At 60.2% G+C, this 14,664-nt stretch overlaps 1 protein-coding gene across 4 annotated transcripts in view; it reads right to left on the reverse strand.

The window, feature by feature from the left end:
• Positions 1–13,791, reverse strand: part of mrtfab (myocardin related transcription factor Ab) — a 32,935-nt gene extending 19,144 nt beyond the window's left edge. Inside the window, exons 1-3 of one of the 4 annotated variants that reach the window (XM_088929947.1) lie at positions 13,689–13,791; positions 11,559–11,619; positions 9,273–9,472 (exon numbers count right to left, since the gene is read on the reverse strand). In XM_088929947.1, the coding sequence (XP_088786073.1) occupies positions 9,273–9,423 (151 nt within the window). In that variant the 5' untranslated portion in view covers positions 9,424–9,472; positions 11,559–11,619; positions 13,689–13,791. Of the gene's footprint in view, positions 1–1,698; positions 1,962–8,441; positions 8,650–9,272; positions 9,473–11,558; positions 11,620–11,870; positions 11,889–13,688 lie in introns of those variants that run through there. The other 3 variants (XM_088929948.1, XM_088929950.1, XM_088929949.1) reach the window with 3 other exon arrangements.
• Between the last annotated feature and the right edge of the window lie 873 nt (positions 13,792–14,664).

Raw genomic sequence — 14,664 nt, forward strand, 5'->3', positions numbered from 1 at the left:
CGGGAAGAGGCTCAGGGGAACGAGGAGATGGCCCTGCGGCTCCGCAGGACCAGGGCTGAGAAGCACCGCCCTGAGGCGCTAAAAACAGGAAACCCAGGGACCTGCGGCTTCAATAACGCCGAAAAGGGACGAAAGAAACCTAATCCAGCCATCAGCCCGGGATACTTTAGAACTTGAAGGCTGGAAACGAGGGGCGGCTGGCAGGACCGATCCCCCCCGACCACCTGGCCTAGAACCTTCTGCCACTTCCTGGACACTTAATGCTGGGACACGGCTGCCAGAAGGAAGTGGCACGGGCTGGGGGAAGTTCTTTAGCGCGACGCAACCTTCTGAAGCCCGATGGGCAGAGCTGCATGGGGAGCTGATACCCCCCCACCGCTGAGACAGCGGGTCAGAACCGCTACCTGAGAGCTGGCCAAGCCACGGGGGGGGGGGGGGGAATGGATCGGAACTGGCGGACGAGAGCAAGACAAAAGCACACAGAGGAGGAAACGCAGAGGCTCGAAGTGCACCCACTCCCTCTGCGCCTGCCCGAGGGGTCTTTTTTTAATTTTATTTTGCTGCTGCTGTTGTTGTTGTTGTTTTTCTGCTGCTGGGCGTCAGAGATTGCAGGGCGATAACAGCCTTGAGCTCAGTGCCGAGTGAAGAGAGAGCCCACAGGTCTGACAGCACAAGCTCACTGGGCTGCAAGCACAGCTCTGCGCACCCACCCAGAACCCCCCCCGATGGCCCCCAAACTGACACCCCACCTCACCCAGAACCCCTCTTGATCGCCCCCAAACTGACACCCCACCTCACCCAGAACCCCCCCTGATGGCCCCCAAACTGACACCACACCTCACCCAGAACCACCCCTGATGGCCCCCAAACTGACACCCCACCTCACATTAGAACCCTCCCCTGATGGCCCCCAAACTGACACCCCACCTCACGCAGAACCCCTCTTGATCGCCCCCAAACTGACACCCCACCTCACCCAGAACCCCTCTTGATCGCCCCCCGAAATGCTGATCATGACCGGACAAGCGCTGGGTATGCCGGCGCAGTTCCAGGCACAGATAAAGTCTCCATTCCGGGAAAAAAAACGTGGGGATCTCTCCCTCGCTCTGCCTCCACCCCCCCACTTCCCTCACTGCCCGAAACCCGACTCCAGGTCCGCAGAAACCCAAGAACCACGAAGCCCTCGCGTCAGAGAGGCAGCAGGGGCCCACTCAAAAACACGTTTGAAGAAACCTCAGGTTACGCCTGAACCAGCTGTTTGAATCATTTCCTCTTAGCTAAGCTTTAAAAAATAGACAAGAAACCCCCTGCTGCCAAGAGAGACGCGTCGAGTTATCTTATCGAAAGATTAAGACACAAGATGGCAACAAGGCCCAGAACCCATCTGTGCTTCCTCCCGAGCGGAGCACAGCTGGCAGCATCTCCACCGCCCTGGTAGGTTTGTCCCTCTTGAGGTACCGTAGCCTGAACCCAAAAGACTAGAAAAAGTGGGGACAGTCGCGCCGAGGCCGGACCTCGAACCAGAAACGCGACTTGTTGACAAAGCGATGTCCATGCGAGTCTCTGGAAAGGATCTAACTCGCGATTGTCCGTTCCCCACAGTGGGTAGAAGGGAAAGGACGCATGACAAGCACACGGCACAAACCGACACCGCGTCTCAACACTGCCTCCACTGAGCACGTGCAGCACAAGCCCCACCTTCCCGCAGGCTGTGGTAGGCGTGTCTGCTGTAGCCCAATCGCCTCTGCCGCTTCTCCGGGGCGCCCCCGATGGGTGGGGGAGCCCCCAGGGGGGCGGGCTCGATCCGCATCCTGGGACCCGTGTCCAGCATGCCCGGAGCAAGTCGGCCTCCCGAGCGGGGTTCACGAGGCGGCCCGGTGACAGGTTCGACTGGAGACGGAAAAGTCTAAACGCAGGTCAGGACCGGCGCACAAGTCATGTTCCAGCGTCGACTGCAGACGCACGGATTATAGAAACACAGACATGGGATAGACTCAAAACAGTCTCCAACCGCTCCTGCTGCGTTGAACCGCTGTGTTCAGACGGCGTCCCGGGCGGCGTTCAGGTCCTGGACCGCGCAGCCTCCTGGGGTCACGATGTCGCGGGGTCACACGGGGTCCGTTTGGGTCCCACACACGCGCGAGCACGCACAAAACCACACTTCAACGTCGATACAAGGCTCCGCCACAGGATCAGGGGAAAACGGGCGACAGGGGTGAGAGCCACTCCCCGTGTAGGGCACGGGCGACTTTCCTCGGAGCAATCCGGACAAGGGGCACGCCGGGTGGTGGGAGGGGGGTCCGTGCTGCGCCCCGGCGACACCCCTCCTCCCTCCAGCCAGCCTCGCCCCCCACCGCCTCTGGGTGTGCAGGCGCTGCTCTCTCTGCTTCAGGGAACGGCCGACGGGACTTCCAGGGAAAACTCGGATATCTGCAAGCACTCTGGCACGGGAACCGTCACTCGAGGAGATCCTGGCTCCGCTCCAGCAGTGGGGGCAGGTCCCAGCCGGGCTGACTGACTGACTGATCGATCGATCGATCAATGAAAGAATTCCTCACCGTACCAAACAGGAAAACACGCTTTCGTGTGGACAGTGCATTCCACAAATCCCACCTCCTCGAGACGCCCGGAAGCAAGGAAAAAAAGAGAGGAATCCAGGCGCAGCGCAGGGCAGCGCACCCGGACTGATTCAGCACAGGGGCGACAGCTGCCAGCACAGAAATAACAAGATCTCAGACGCCAGGCTGTTCAGCGACGGCAGCTGCCGAGTCCAGGAGGAGGAACAGACGAGCCCCCCGAGGTCCTGGTCCACTGAGGTCCGGGGAGCCCCGCCACGGGCCGGTTCCGTCCCCGCCGGAGCAACGGGCCGGGACAGCAGGAGGGGCAGCGGGGCAGCAGGGCAGGGCAGGCTGGCACCGAGGCAGGAGCGCGCACGCCGAGACCGAGCGGGCGGGTGTGGGAGCCGCAGCTGCTGCGACACGCGATCCCCGCTCGGGAGAGGTCGGAGCAGGGCACGCCCCCCAACCCCCCCACCCTGGGAGCGGCCCAGCAGAGCCTGGCGAGACTCCCGCTCCGCGGCGCTCCTCTCCAGGCTTTCCCTCCGCAGCACGCGCCCCTGCGGGGGCAGCCTGGACACCGGCTCTTCGCCGCGCCGGAACGGTGCGGACCGAGGCGCGGAGCACGGCGCACTGCCGTCTGCGGGGCGCGGGCGAGAGAGCGAGAGGCTGGCGTTTGAGTTCTACAGCAGAGACGGGACCGCCGTTTTCAAAAGCCAGGCGGGCAGGCAGGCAGGGGGACCGTTTTCGGCGTGACGCGGCGTGCCGAAGCCCTTCAGGCGCAGCGCCCCTCACGGCGTCTCGCAGATCCGCTCACAGCTGCTTCCTCTCTCTTTATTGCCCTGCCAGCGTCTCGGAGAAGGACAGCGGACCAGCGAGCCCTCTGACACGGGGGGCAAGGCCACGACGTTCAAGCACGACTCGCTGGTCAGATCCACACGGAACGCGGCAGGAAGCCTCCTCCTCCTCCTCCTCCTCCTCCTCCTCCTCCTCCGGGGGGCGCCGTAACCCAGAGGCCGTCCGGGGGGTTAACAAGTCTCAAGCTGAGCTCCCCCTGAATGCTGAAACCCTCCCCCCCACCACCCGACTGCAGATGGGCTCACAGTTTTAAATAGCAAAGCCAGCTGGCCCTGCCGTCTATATCGAGCTCGGTGTCAACTGTACAAGCACGGGCTCGGGTTACTCACAGATATTCCTGCCTGCAGGCAAACACGCCTCCCTCCCCCCTTCTCCTGCAGTCTGCTCTGACCTCGCACCCCCGCGCCCCAGCTCCCCCTCGCACAACACACTCACCCAGAACCCCTCTTCAAACTCCCCCCCACACACTGACACACCTCAGCCAGGACCCCTCTTGATCGCCCCCCCCTTCTCTTGAGGTCGGTGTTGACCTCGAACCCCTGTGCCCCGTCTCCCCCTGGCACATCAGACTGACGTGCTGAGGTCCAAACGGACCATGCAAAAGGCTCAGAGACGGGTCAGCCTCCTCCTCTCCGGGTCCCTCAGTACCACAGACCCCCGCTGCTCAGAACACAAGTGCACGATACACATACCTGCACGATCGCCGTCATTTAATCTAAGCCCTTCTAAGTTTTTCTGGGGACAGACTCCCTGAACAGACCTTTAGGACCCCTAGGGTGCCCCTGATGCCTGATTCTGAACCCCTGCCCTACATCGCACCTATTAATGCAAACCTCAGGCCCGTGTGCAGCTGCAGCAGGATCCCTGGCGAGATTTCTGCTTTCTAAAGCCAGCAGCTCGACCTCTCTGACGCATTACCCCTCCGCCAGGATTTGACAAGCACGTCACCAGCTGAGAACGAGACGAGTTTTCATCCGCTTTCTTTAGTTTCTCAGCTACAGCAGGGATCCCCAGTCCCGCCAGTCGGTGCATCTACAGCAGGGGGCCTCAGTGAAAGGCTGAATTTTTAACTGTAAACATCCTCTAACTTATTCACCCTGGCTTTTCAGAAATCCGTTTGGGATTTTATTTGCATACAGCACAATCAGTTAGGACGTTAGGGTCACGACCCAACGACGCACCCTTCTCGCAAACTGCCAGCCTACCATGTTCTAAACCAGTAGCTCCTACTGCTTTCGCAGTTCTTGTGCTGAGCACCAGAGAGCACCCCTGAGCAACAGGCAGCAGACTCTTTGCTAAGCCCTCCAAGGGGAGAGTTAGAGAGGCCCCTCTGTCCTGCACTGGAAGTCAGGGGGCTGGAGTTTCCAAACGAATACCCCAGTATGAGATGGAGACGCTGTGCAGCAGGTGGAGCTGTCCCTACGGTGACCTGTAGAACCATGGGCCTGACTACTTGGTTGTTAAAGACACCAGGGCACCGTTTGTAAGAGTAGGGGTGTTTAGGTGGGGCTGCTGGTGCAGAATGGCCACTGTGTGTCTCCCAGCTGGGGACCCTGGTGCAGAATGGCCACTGTGTGTCTCCCAGCTGGGGACCCTGGTGCAGAATGGCCACTGTGCAGGGGGAGCAGGGCGGGGGGGTCAATTAATAAGCATTACAACCCATCTGAAAAATAATTCAACACACTCCATCCCAACCTGACAGCACTTCACATGCACAGAGGAGATGATTCACTTCATCCTCTCCTGATGTACAGCTCCATCTCAAGCAAACCACCTCCTAACGCACAGTGTCCCCAGTCACCATACCGGGGCATGGGCTTGGGGCTTCTGGCTCAGAGTGCCACCTACTGGTCCCTCAGTACCAGCTGCAGCAGCAGCAGTAGCATGGCTGCACACAGTTATAGCTGGTGTGACTAAAATCAGTCATTCAGATAGCCTGCCCTGGTGATGCCTCACAGGCCACGACTCACGCCAACTGTGCTGTGCTTGTGCCTGGGGTCTTGCTCCTGGCCGGGGGGGCGTGGCTGAGGTTTTATCCACAGACCCCCCCCCCCCAGGGCACCCTGACTGCCCCCGGCCTCCGGAGAGCAATACAGGAGACGCCAGCCTGCGCTGCTCTCGCTGAGGAATTCACAGACAGCGCCTCGACCTGTCTCGACAGAGCAGGGCCGCCCCAGCCCACCGAGCTGTTTCGACACGATTGCGACAGATCCCTCACACACCTCCCCAGCAGCCCCAGCCACACCAGACTGCTCCTGGAGTACCCACACTGCCCCCAGGAAACATCCTTTCCCATCAGCCCTCCACCTCCTCGGCCGCGCCAGTCAGCTGCAGCGCGTCTCCTGCACACCACTGTGCAGCCTGCTTGGTGCAACTATCACTGCCCCTGGTGCAACACCAGCAACTGACACTCCTCTAGTGCAACAGTACCCCTGGTGCAACACCAGCAACTGACACTCCTCTAGTGCAACAGTACCCCTGGTGCAACACCAGCAACTGACACCCCTCCTGGTGCAACAGTACCCCTGGTGCAACACCAGCAACTGACCCTCCTCCTGGTGCAACAGTACCCCTGGTGCAACACCAGCAACTGACCCTCCTCCTGGTGCAACAGTACCCCTGGTGCAACACCAGCAACTGACCCTCCTCCTGGTGCAACAGTACCCCTGGTGCAACACCAGCAACTGACCCTCCTCCTGGTGCAACAGTACCCCAGGTGCAACACCAGCAACTGAGACCCCTCCTGGTGCAATAGTACCCCTGGTGCAACACCAGCAACTGAGACCCCTCCTGGTGCAACACTTCTGCAGCAAGTATTATTTTGGCAGCACGGATTGCTGCTGCTGTAATGATGAAAGCGTTCTGCTTAGCCCTCCAGCTCTGACTGCTTCCATTGCTCATGTACCTGTTACTGCCGGTACAGCTACTCCTGCAACGCCAGCAGCCCTCCTCCGCCTCCCCGGGCGAGCAGCGACACACACGCACACATCCTGCCAGCGGGAGGTGATCCAGGGAGCGGAGTTCCCCCCCTCCCCCTGGCGCGGGACAGCGATCAGCCCATCGGCGTTATCAGGCAGAGAGGCTGAATGGCCCGTCTGTCTGCCCGGCCCGCGGTGAGGTGTGTGTGTGTCGGGGAGGGGGGGGGAACAGCCTTCGGCAAACACTTCCAGGGAACAACGGCGGGGGTGGGGGCAAAGTGCGAGAGGAGCGGTGGGTCCAGTCCACACCCCGGGCTGTACTTCCCGGCCGCGCCATCCTCAGGGGAACCGCGGAGCCGCGGGCGCGAGGTGTCGGAGGAGAGCGGGGCTGGGAGCCTGCAGCTCTCCTCGGAAGCCGAGGCTCTCCGTCCGGCTCTCCCGGGCAGACAGGGCCCCCGAGCCGGAGTTCCCGGTCTGGATAATCTTTAACGGGCCTGCGGCTCGGCCATGACTAGCGCCTTCTCTCCCACCGGGCCCCGGAGCTCCGGCCCCCGCGCCTGGGAAGCGATGAGCTCCTCGCCTCCCCCTGCTCGGGCCGTGCCCACCTTAGCGCAGCCTGGGTGACAGGACCTGAAGCTTTCTGCACAACCCCCACCCCCCCATCCACACACACACACACACACACACACACACACACACACACACCAAGCTCTGCGTACTTCCCCCAGATCAGCAGAAGAGTTCCCTCTGCAACCATCACCGCTCCACAGTCCCACCGCAGGTCTCCCACCTGGGGGCTACTGGTTAACCGGGACCGGAAGCGCTCTTTGGAGACGAGTCCCCAGGTTTGTCCAGGAAAACGAACAACATTCTTGTTACAAAGAGTGGTGGGATTTGGGAACAAGCTGCCCAGCCACATGCGTGAAGCCGATACCCTGGCTTCTCTCAAGAAAGAGCTGGATGAGATCCTGGGATTAATTAGCCACTGGCAGTCTAACGAGCTGCACGGGCTCTTGTCTGTAGCCTCTTAAGCCACTGCACGACCCAGGGAGAAGGGCGCTGTGAGCTTTCCTGCGCCCCCCCGGCAGCTCACCGAGTCGGGACCTCTCCCCGGACCAGGAAACCCGAAATCCGCAGGCTCCCGCCCCCCTCTTCCCCCGCCCGCCGGATCAAACCGCTTCTGAATTCCGCTGCTGCCACAGGTCCGGGCCCAGCCGCTGGCACCGATCTCCGGATCCCGCGGACGTGTGTGTGTGTGTGTGTGTGTGTGTGTGTTCTGGGGTTCTGGGGGTTATGCAATTGAGCGAGAGGGGAGCAGCGAGCCGCAACGTCCCAGCCAGCAGGGGAACACCTCTCACGCCCGTCCTGAGACGGGGTGCCGAGGAAGCTGCCCTTCTTGTTCAGAAAGGCGCCCCAAGATTCTCGAAGATCCAAATCAAGAGACAACTTCAGTACAGAAAACATGACTGCTATTATTATTATTATTATTATTATTATTACTACTGATCATCCTCTTCGCCTACTGTCTAAACACTTCGCACAATTCAGGGTCGTGGGGAAGCCGGAGTCTATCCCAGCAAGCAACGCCGCCCTGTGTGTCAAGCGGCGTCTCCCGTCCTGATTTTGGAGGTATCGGCTTCAACAAACACTGCCGCCAGCCCTGACCACACCCACACCCACCCAGGTTGCTGTGACCTACAGCCCCGCAGAAGAGGCCCAGACCGAACCCGCATGTTGTGCCACTCGACGGGCCCCTGCTGCCCTGGCGCCACGCGCTCTGCTACTGCGAGGGCAATAAATACAATCACCACGCCACTCCCCAGCACCTGAAATCTCGACGTCTCCGCAGGAGCGCAGGAGCGCAGGAGCGCAGGACTGGGGCGGGACGGAGCAGAGCTGCCGCCTCGCGTGGGACAGCCCAGCACTTGCCCTGACTCTGGCTTTAAATAATAACACATTCCTGACACTTAACACACCCCCCTCCCGGACCCTCCCCTCACAGCGCTGTACAGGCGATGGGGATCCCCTCCACCCCACCTGGATGACACCCCAGTACTCTCCCCACACGCCAGTCCCGGCTGCACAGAGAGCCGGAGAGAGACCCCCCTACCTGAGCAGATGGCCATGAGTCCCTTGCTCCTAATTATTCCTTTCGGGATATACACGTTCCGACGGGGGAAAGGCAAAAAATAAAAAATAAAGCCAACCAAGTAAACAAAAAAAAAAAAGGCAGCTCCTGAACCAAACTTCGGGAGCCAGGACTCTCCCGCCCCCCCCTCCTCTCCCGATCGTCCAGCAGGGCGCGGGGTGATCTCTGCGCCTGCGGAGCCAGGAGACCGGAGACCGGAGACCGGAGACCGGAGCAGCACCTACTTCTCCCTCCCAGCGCAGGAACAGTCCGGCCCCGCGCGCGCGTGTCCGTATCTGTGCGCTCCTGGGCGGGGAGACGGTGCTCCAGTGTGAGTGCGTGCGAGTGTGTGCAAGCGTGTTCCTCGCCCCTCCCTGCGCTATCCGAAGCCGACCCACTCTCTCTCCCGCATTCCCTCTCACCGACAAGTAAAAACACGCAAACAGGAAGGGGAAAAAAAACAAAACAAACAGCAGCTCGCCTGGAACCTGCATTCCAGGCCACCTTTGACCTCTCGCTACCGACGACCCCTGCTCCCCCCCCCCCCCTCCTCCTCCTCCTCCTCCTCCTCCTCCTCCTCCTCCTCCTCTCCCTCGCCCCTCCCTCTGCTCTCCTGCAGCGCGGCACCGACACCCAGCCCTGCGTCCGGCAGAGTCCAGCCGCAGGCTCCCTGCGGACACAACGGATCTGGATCTGACACTGGGATGGGCTGGGGGGGGGGGGTTAACTTGTCAATTTGCGGGTGGGGGCCGAGACAGGGCCAAAGGGTCCCCTTGGCGCCACGATGACCGCAGCCTTCCGGACAGCACTCACCGTTCTTCCTCTCCCGGAGGGGCAGCAGGCTGGGGGCGGGCTGGAGCGACAGCTCCTGCATCTCGTTGGTCACTGCCTCGCTCTGCGGGCTGGGGGCGGAGCCCGGCGCCGCGGCGACCGCCATGGCGACGGGCCCCGGCTCCTCCCCCATGGGCAAGGGTGCGGTTGCCAGGGTGACGGAGGGTGGGCGACGGGCAGACCTGGGGAAAAATAAAGGAAGAGAGATGCACGTGAGGCGGGCGAGGGGGGGGGGCAGAAATACAAAATACTCGACCTTGTCTACGAGCGGCTCAGTTTGGCTCATCTTTTCTACTCTGGGATCATCCAATCATGGCGCCCATCAGACGAGACATCAAAATATCATGTGACATCTGCTCCCTAAAGACGTTTTGTCCCCAGTCCTGGGTTTTAAACGTCTCTCCTGTAGTTACCAGCTTGTTCCACTCTCCCGCAACTCTTTGTGCAAAGATGTACCCTCCCAAAACACAAACTGACATTCTCGGTTTTAAAAGCACCCCTCCTGGAGCTCCCACTTGAACCCCCTTTCACATGGCAGCACTGTGCGGGTCTTCCAGTTAGACCTCTCCTCCTCCTCCTCCTCCTCCTCCTCCTCCTCCTCCTCCTCCTCCTCCTCCTCCCTCTCCAGGGCGGCGCTCCGTCCTGACTCGGCCTCGGGGGGACCCCCGCGAGAGCCCCCTCGCTTTCCGCCAGACGCGGCGGGCGGCGGGAATGGGGAAGCAGTCCCAGTCGGGTCAGAACCCGCCCGCAGTGCCTCGCCCTTCTTCCTGCCGCGGGCAGGGTTACGACACCGCCCTCCCGAGACGATCCCCAGTCACCAGCAGGGAGGCCTCAAAAACACAGCAACAGAGGAACCGATGGATCACCGCCGACCCGGAACGGGCCATAGTGTGCCTTCAGGTAACACTCCCTGTCCAGATGTGCAGAGGAGCTGAAGGAAGGCACGCACGTCAAGCTCATCCACAACTAAAGTTCCACCCTCTCGCCTTCAGATCCCTGGAATAATTCGAAGAGCCCTGGACGTTGTCAGATCTTGGCCTTTCCTCAACTCCGGAGAGGAGATCCCCATCGGAAACGACCTCCGTCCAGCTGGCTCACATTTCAGATCAACACTCCCGACCCCCCTCTCTGAACTGGCTCCATCACTCTGCCCTCCTCCCCACTGGGAGCTGGTGTGCGGGGGGAGCGGACTGGAGCATCACCCAGGTGGGGGTACACCCCGGTGGTGGGGGTGGAGGGGATCCCCGTGACCTGTCCAGCGCTGCGAGTGCCTCCCAGAACGGGGGGGAGAACAGCTCTCCGCTCAGCAGCGACCGGCAAGACCCAGACAGGACAGGGAGGGACGGGATGAGGTAATTCTCCTGGCAGGGGACGCCGGACGTAACCTCATTCTTTTGTTCGTGCACACACACAGGCGCGCACACACTCCTGCCCCTTTCACGCAGAAGCGCCCGGGGGGGGCTGGGGGTTGTCTTACAGGGAGATGCCCTCCTCCTCCGAAGCTCCCTCTTCCCAGAACCGTTGCCGGGAGCGGACCAGGCGGAGCACACTGACCTCACCTCCCCAGCTCTGATCCGCCACAGGCACTGCAGGCTCTGCCAGCTGGACTCTGGTCTAACGATTCACAAGGCTGACCGCAGCCCCTCGGACACTGCGGTCCAGTCTGGTTCAACACGATCCTGACCACAGTCCCACCGGACATCGTAGTCCAGTCTGGTTCAACATGATGCTGACCACAGACCCCTCGGACACTGCGGTCCAGTCTGGTTCAACACGATGCTGACCACAGCCCCACCGGACACTGCGGTCCAGTCTGGTTCAACACGATGCTGACCACAGCCCCACCGGACACTGCGGTCCAGTCTGGTTCAACACGATGCTGACCACAGCCCCACCGGACACTGTGGTCCAGTCTGGTTCAACACGATGCTGACCACAGCCCTGCTGGACACTGCAGATCCCTCTAATTCAACACAATGGTGGTGTCTAACAGAGCCCTGTTGGACCCGACGGTCCAATCTTCCTCAACACCACAGTGGCCTGAGCCCCTCCGGACACCATATTCCCATCCCGGCTCCATCGGAATGCAAACGTCTGACCCTCCCCCCCCCCCGCCCGGAGCGCTCCACTTTCACCCCCCCGGAGAGACACGCAGAATATCGGGCAGGCGAAGAGGAACAAGAGAGAGGGGGAAGAGAACACACCAGGTACAATAAGAGGAAGAGAAGAGAAGCAGACAGAGGAGGAGGAGGAGGAGGAGGGCGATACCTGCTTTACTTCCTGTGTGCGGGGAATCTGGGTATTTCCATTTCAGCAGGACCGCTGCTCACTGCAGGGGGTGAAGAGAAACACAGGGATTAGGAATTACAGGATCAGCACCCCCCGACTGTGCATGCGTGTGCGTGCGTGTCAGACCACAAGTTGCATGAAGGTGTTAACGTCTCGTTAATTCCCTTATTCCCACACTGTGGAAAGTGTAAAAACAGGCCGACGCAACGCTGTGGCAGGCTGTGGAAAGTGGAATCAACCCAAGTCAAGAGCTGTCATGTCACAGTTGTGCAAGATTCTGGTTAAACCCACATCGAGAATCCTGTGCAGGTTTTATTTATCATTCCTGCTCCAGAAGGAATTCTTCCGTCAGGTCAGCTGGTTACAGAATCCCGACACACAGATCTACGATCCTGGATCGTGAAAGAATCTTCTGAACCTCAAACAGGGAAAACTACAGGTATTCAGTGTCAAAGACCTCAGGACTGGACAGGACAGAATATTCAGGACTGGAAACAGGAGGTAGTTTTCTTTACACCAAGAGCAGTGGGGGGTCTGGAGCAAACTACCCAGCCATGCAACAGAAAAATTCCCTGGGATCCCCTCAGGACAAGGCTGGATGACAGCTTGGGATCAACCACAGAAGAAAGTGGGTCCCTGTCCTCTTCTCCGAAACATCCCCTAGGATCTCTCGTCACAGATGACAGCACACACACAAAACTTATAAAAAGCAAAAACTATTAGCTACAGGCTGACGAAGATTCACACATGATTAATTAGGGACTGCAGCCAATCCCTAGACACCGGGGTTGACCTAGTTTGCTGGAACGCCCACATCCTTATCTGAACAGCACCGCGCTCGCAGAAATATCTGCGTTTTCCATCTCCCCTTTGCTGCAGCACCCTTCCGGGTCTGACGGAGGAAACCACTGGTGGCTTTCAGCCCAAAAAAAAAAATCCCTCTCAGCAGAAGAGATCGCCCCGCTCCCAGTGGAACGCGATCCACTGGCACGGGCCTCTCCCGGCCACACGTGCTGACCTGTCCCCCCCGGCAGGAAGTGTGCAGGGGGGACACCATTCCCTGTGACACACCTCCCGCTAATAATTCCTCACAGGAGAGCAGAGTGATGGAGCCAGTTCAGAGAGGGGGGTTATTAGGAGGCCATGACTGGTAAGGGCCAGGGGGGAGATTTGGCCAGGACACAGGGGTAACACCCCTATTCTATTCGAGAAATGCCCTGGGATTGTTAATGACCACAGAGAGTCAGGACCTCGGTTTTACGTCTCATCCAAAGGACAGCACCATTTTTTTTTTTACAATGTAGTGTCCCCGTCACTATACTGGGGCATCAGGACCCACACAGACCGCAGGGTGAGCGCCCCCTGCTGGCCCCACTAACACCTCTCCCAGCAGCAGCCTCAGTTGATCCCAGGAGTCTCCCTTCCAGGCACTGGCCAGGCTCACAGGGGGGTTGTGGGGGGGGGGGGGCTCCCAAATTCCTCCTGAACCACCCCGGAGCTCCAGTCGGCCTGCGGGACCAGTCCTCCCAGTGACTAGGATGTCAGAACCGGGTCCGGGACAAGACCTCCAGCCAGGAGATCAGAACCGGGTCCGGGACGAGCCCCCTGTCTCCTATCGGATCAGGAGGCTCCAGGCCCGGGTGTGTCGGGCCCAGCTCGCACGGAGACGGCCTCCCGAGGCCGCCCAGCACACGGGACGGAACCGGCCCTCCGGGGTCTCCCTCCGGCACGGTCCAGCACCACAGCGCTGCACTCCCGGCTTCGCGAACACCGCCCGGGAGACGGGCGGACCAGCACATGGTCCCCGCGGACCCGAGCCCTGCCCCGTCACCTGGCGCTCGGGGTGGGGGGGGGTGGGGTTAGGGAGACACGACAGCTGTCCGGGGACACCGCCGCCAGCAGCGCACTGCGGACTCCACGCCCCGGAGCTGGGCTCGCTGTCGCGGGCGTGGAGGTGGAGGTGGAGGCGAGGGGGGGGGTAGATGGGTGGGTGAGCCTCCCGCCGCGCCTGTCGCGACACTGACCAGCCGCCCCCCTCCCCACGCGTCGCCCCACTCAGGATTACAGTAACACGGACAAGGCGCCCCCGCAGGGGTGACACGGACTCACCTGGCGGGCTGCGCGCAGGCACCGCTCCCTGCGGCCCATTTCTCGACAGCGAGGTGGCGTTGGAACAAAAAAATAAAAAATGAAAAGGCAGGTTTTTCTCACAATCACCGCCGCCAGATAAGACTGGGGCAGTTATGTTCCAGCTCCCGTTCAAAACACAGACATGTCACAGGCCACGGGCTTCCAGCCGGCGGGAGAGCGTTACCGAAAGTTGCCTTATTGTGGGTGCTCAGCTGTTAAGAGAATTAATGTTTATAAAGCAGTATTTTCGTCCAGGGTTGTCTCACCCCCCTCCCCTACCCACTATCAAAACTAGCTTCCGATTTACAATGTTGAACTTAGACCGGAAAGCCCTCCCCCTTCCCGTCCACCCCTCCTCCACCCGCCTCCGCAGCCGAGATCATCCAATCAGCGGGCAGAAACCGGGTCGACTGACGTCGCCGACGGGCCAATCCCGCTCCTTCGCCTGCGCCCCCGCGACCAACTTTTTTTTTTTTAGTTTTTCCTGTGACCGACGCCTGGCGCCGTCCAATCACAGCGCAGGACCATTTCGGCAGCCTGGCTTTTGCACCAATCAGCGGGCGCTGCGGCAACTGGTTCGCTACGGTGCTGGCCAATGGGAAGCGAGGAGGTTTTGATTCCAACTTTTAGCAGCAGGCGTGAGACAGCGGAGGTGTGGGGGCGCCTCGCTCGGTCCGCTCCCGAGTTATTGGAAGGAAGCAAACAGGCGTCATGGCAAATGCTGCAGTACAGATGTTGAGAAAGTACCCAAGTGTACTGTATATTTTTATCGTCAGCTTCAAATATGTGAAAAACGTGCTTATAGCTGCACGTGTTGTATGCAGAATCTGCATAGTCACTCAGATGGGATGTTTACATACTGTGCGTATTTATCTTACATATGTTTCAATAACCCAGCTGTATTTGGCTGCGCTTCCCTCGTCTTCAGAGAGAGGAGGAGCTGTAAAGGACAGAG

This window comes from Atractosteus spatula, chromosome 13 (assembly GCF_055471065.1).
Source record: "Atractosteus spatula isolate fAtrSpa1 chromosome 13, fAtrSpa1.hap1, whole genome shotgun sequence".
In the NCBI taxonomy this organism is placed as follows: Eukaryota; Metazoa; Chordata; class Actinopteri; order Semionotiformes; family Lepisosteidae; genus Atractosteus; species Atractosteus spatula.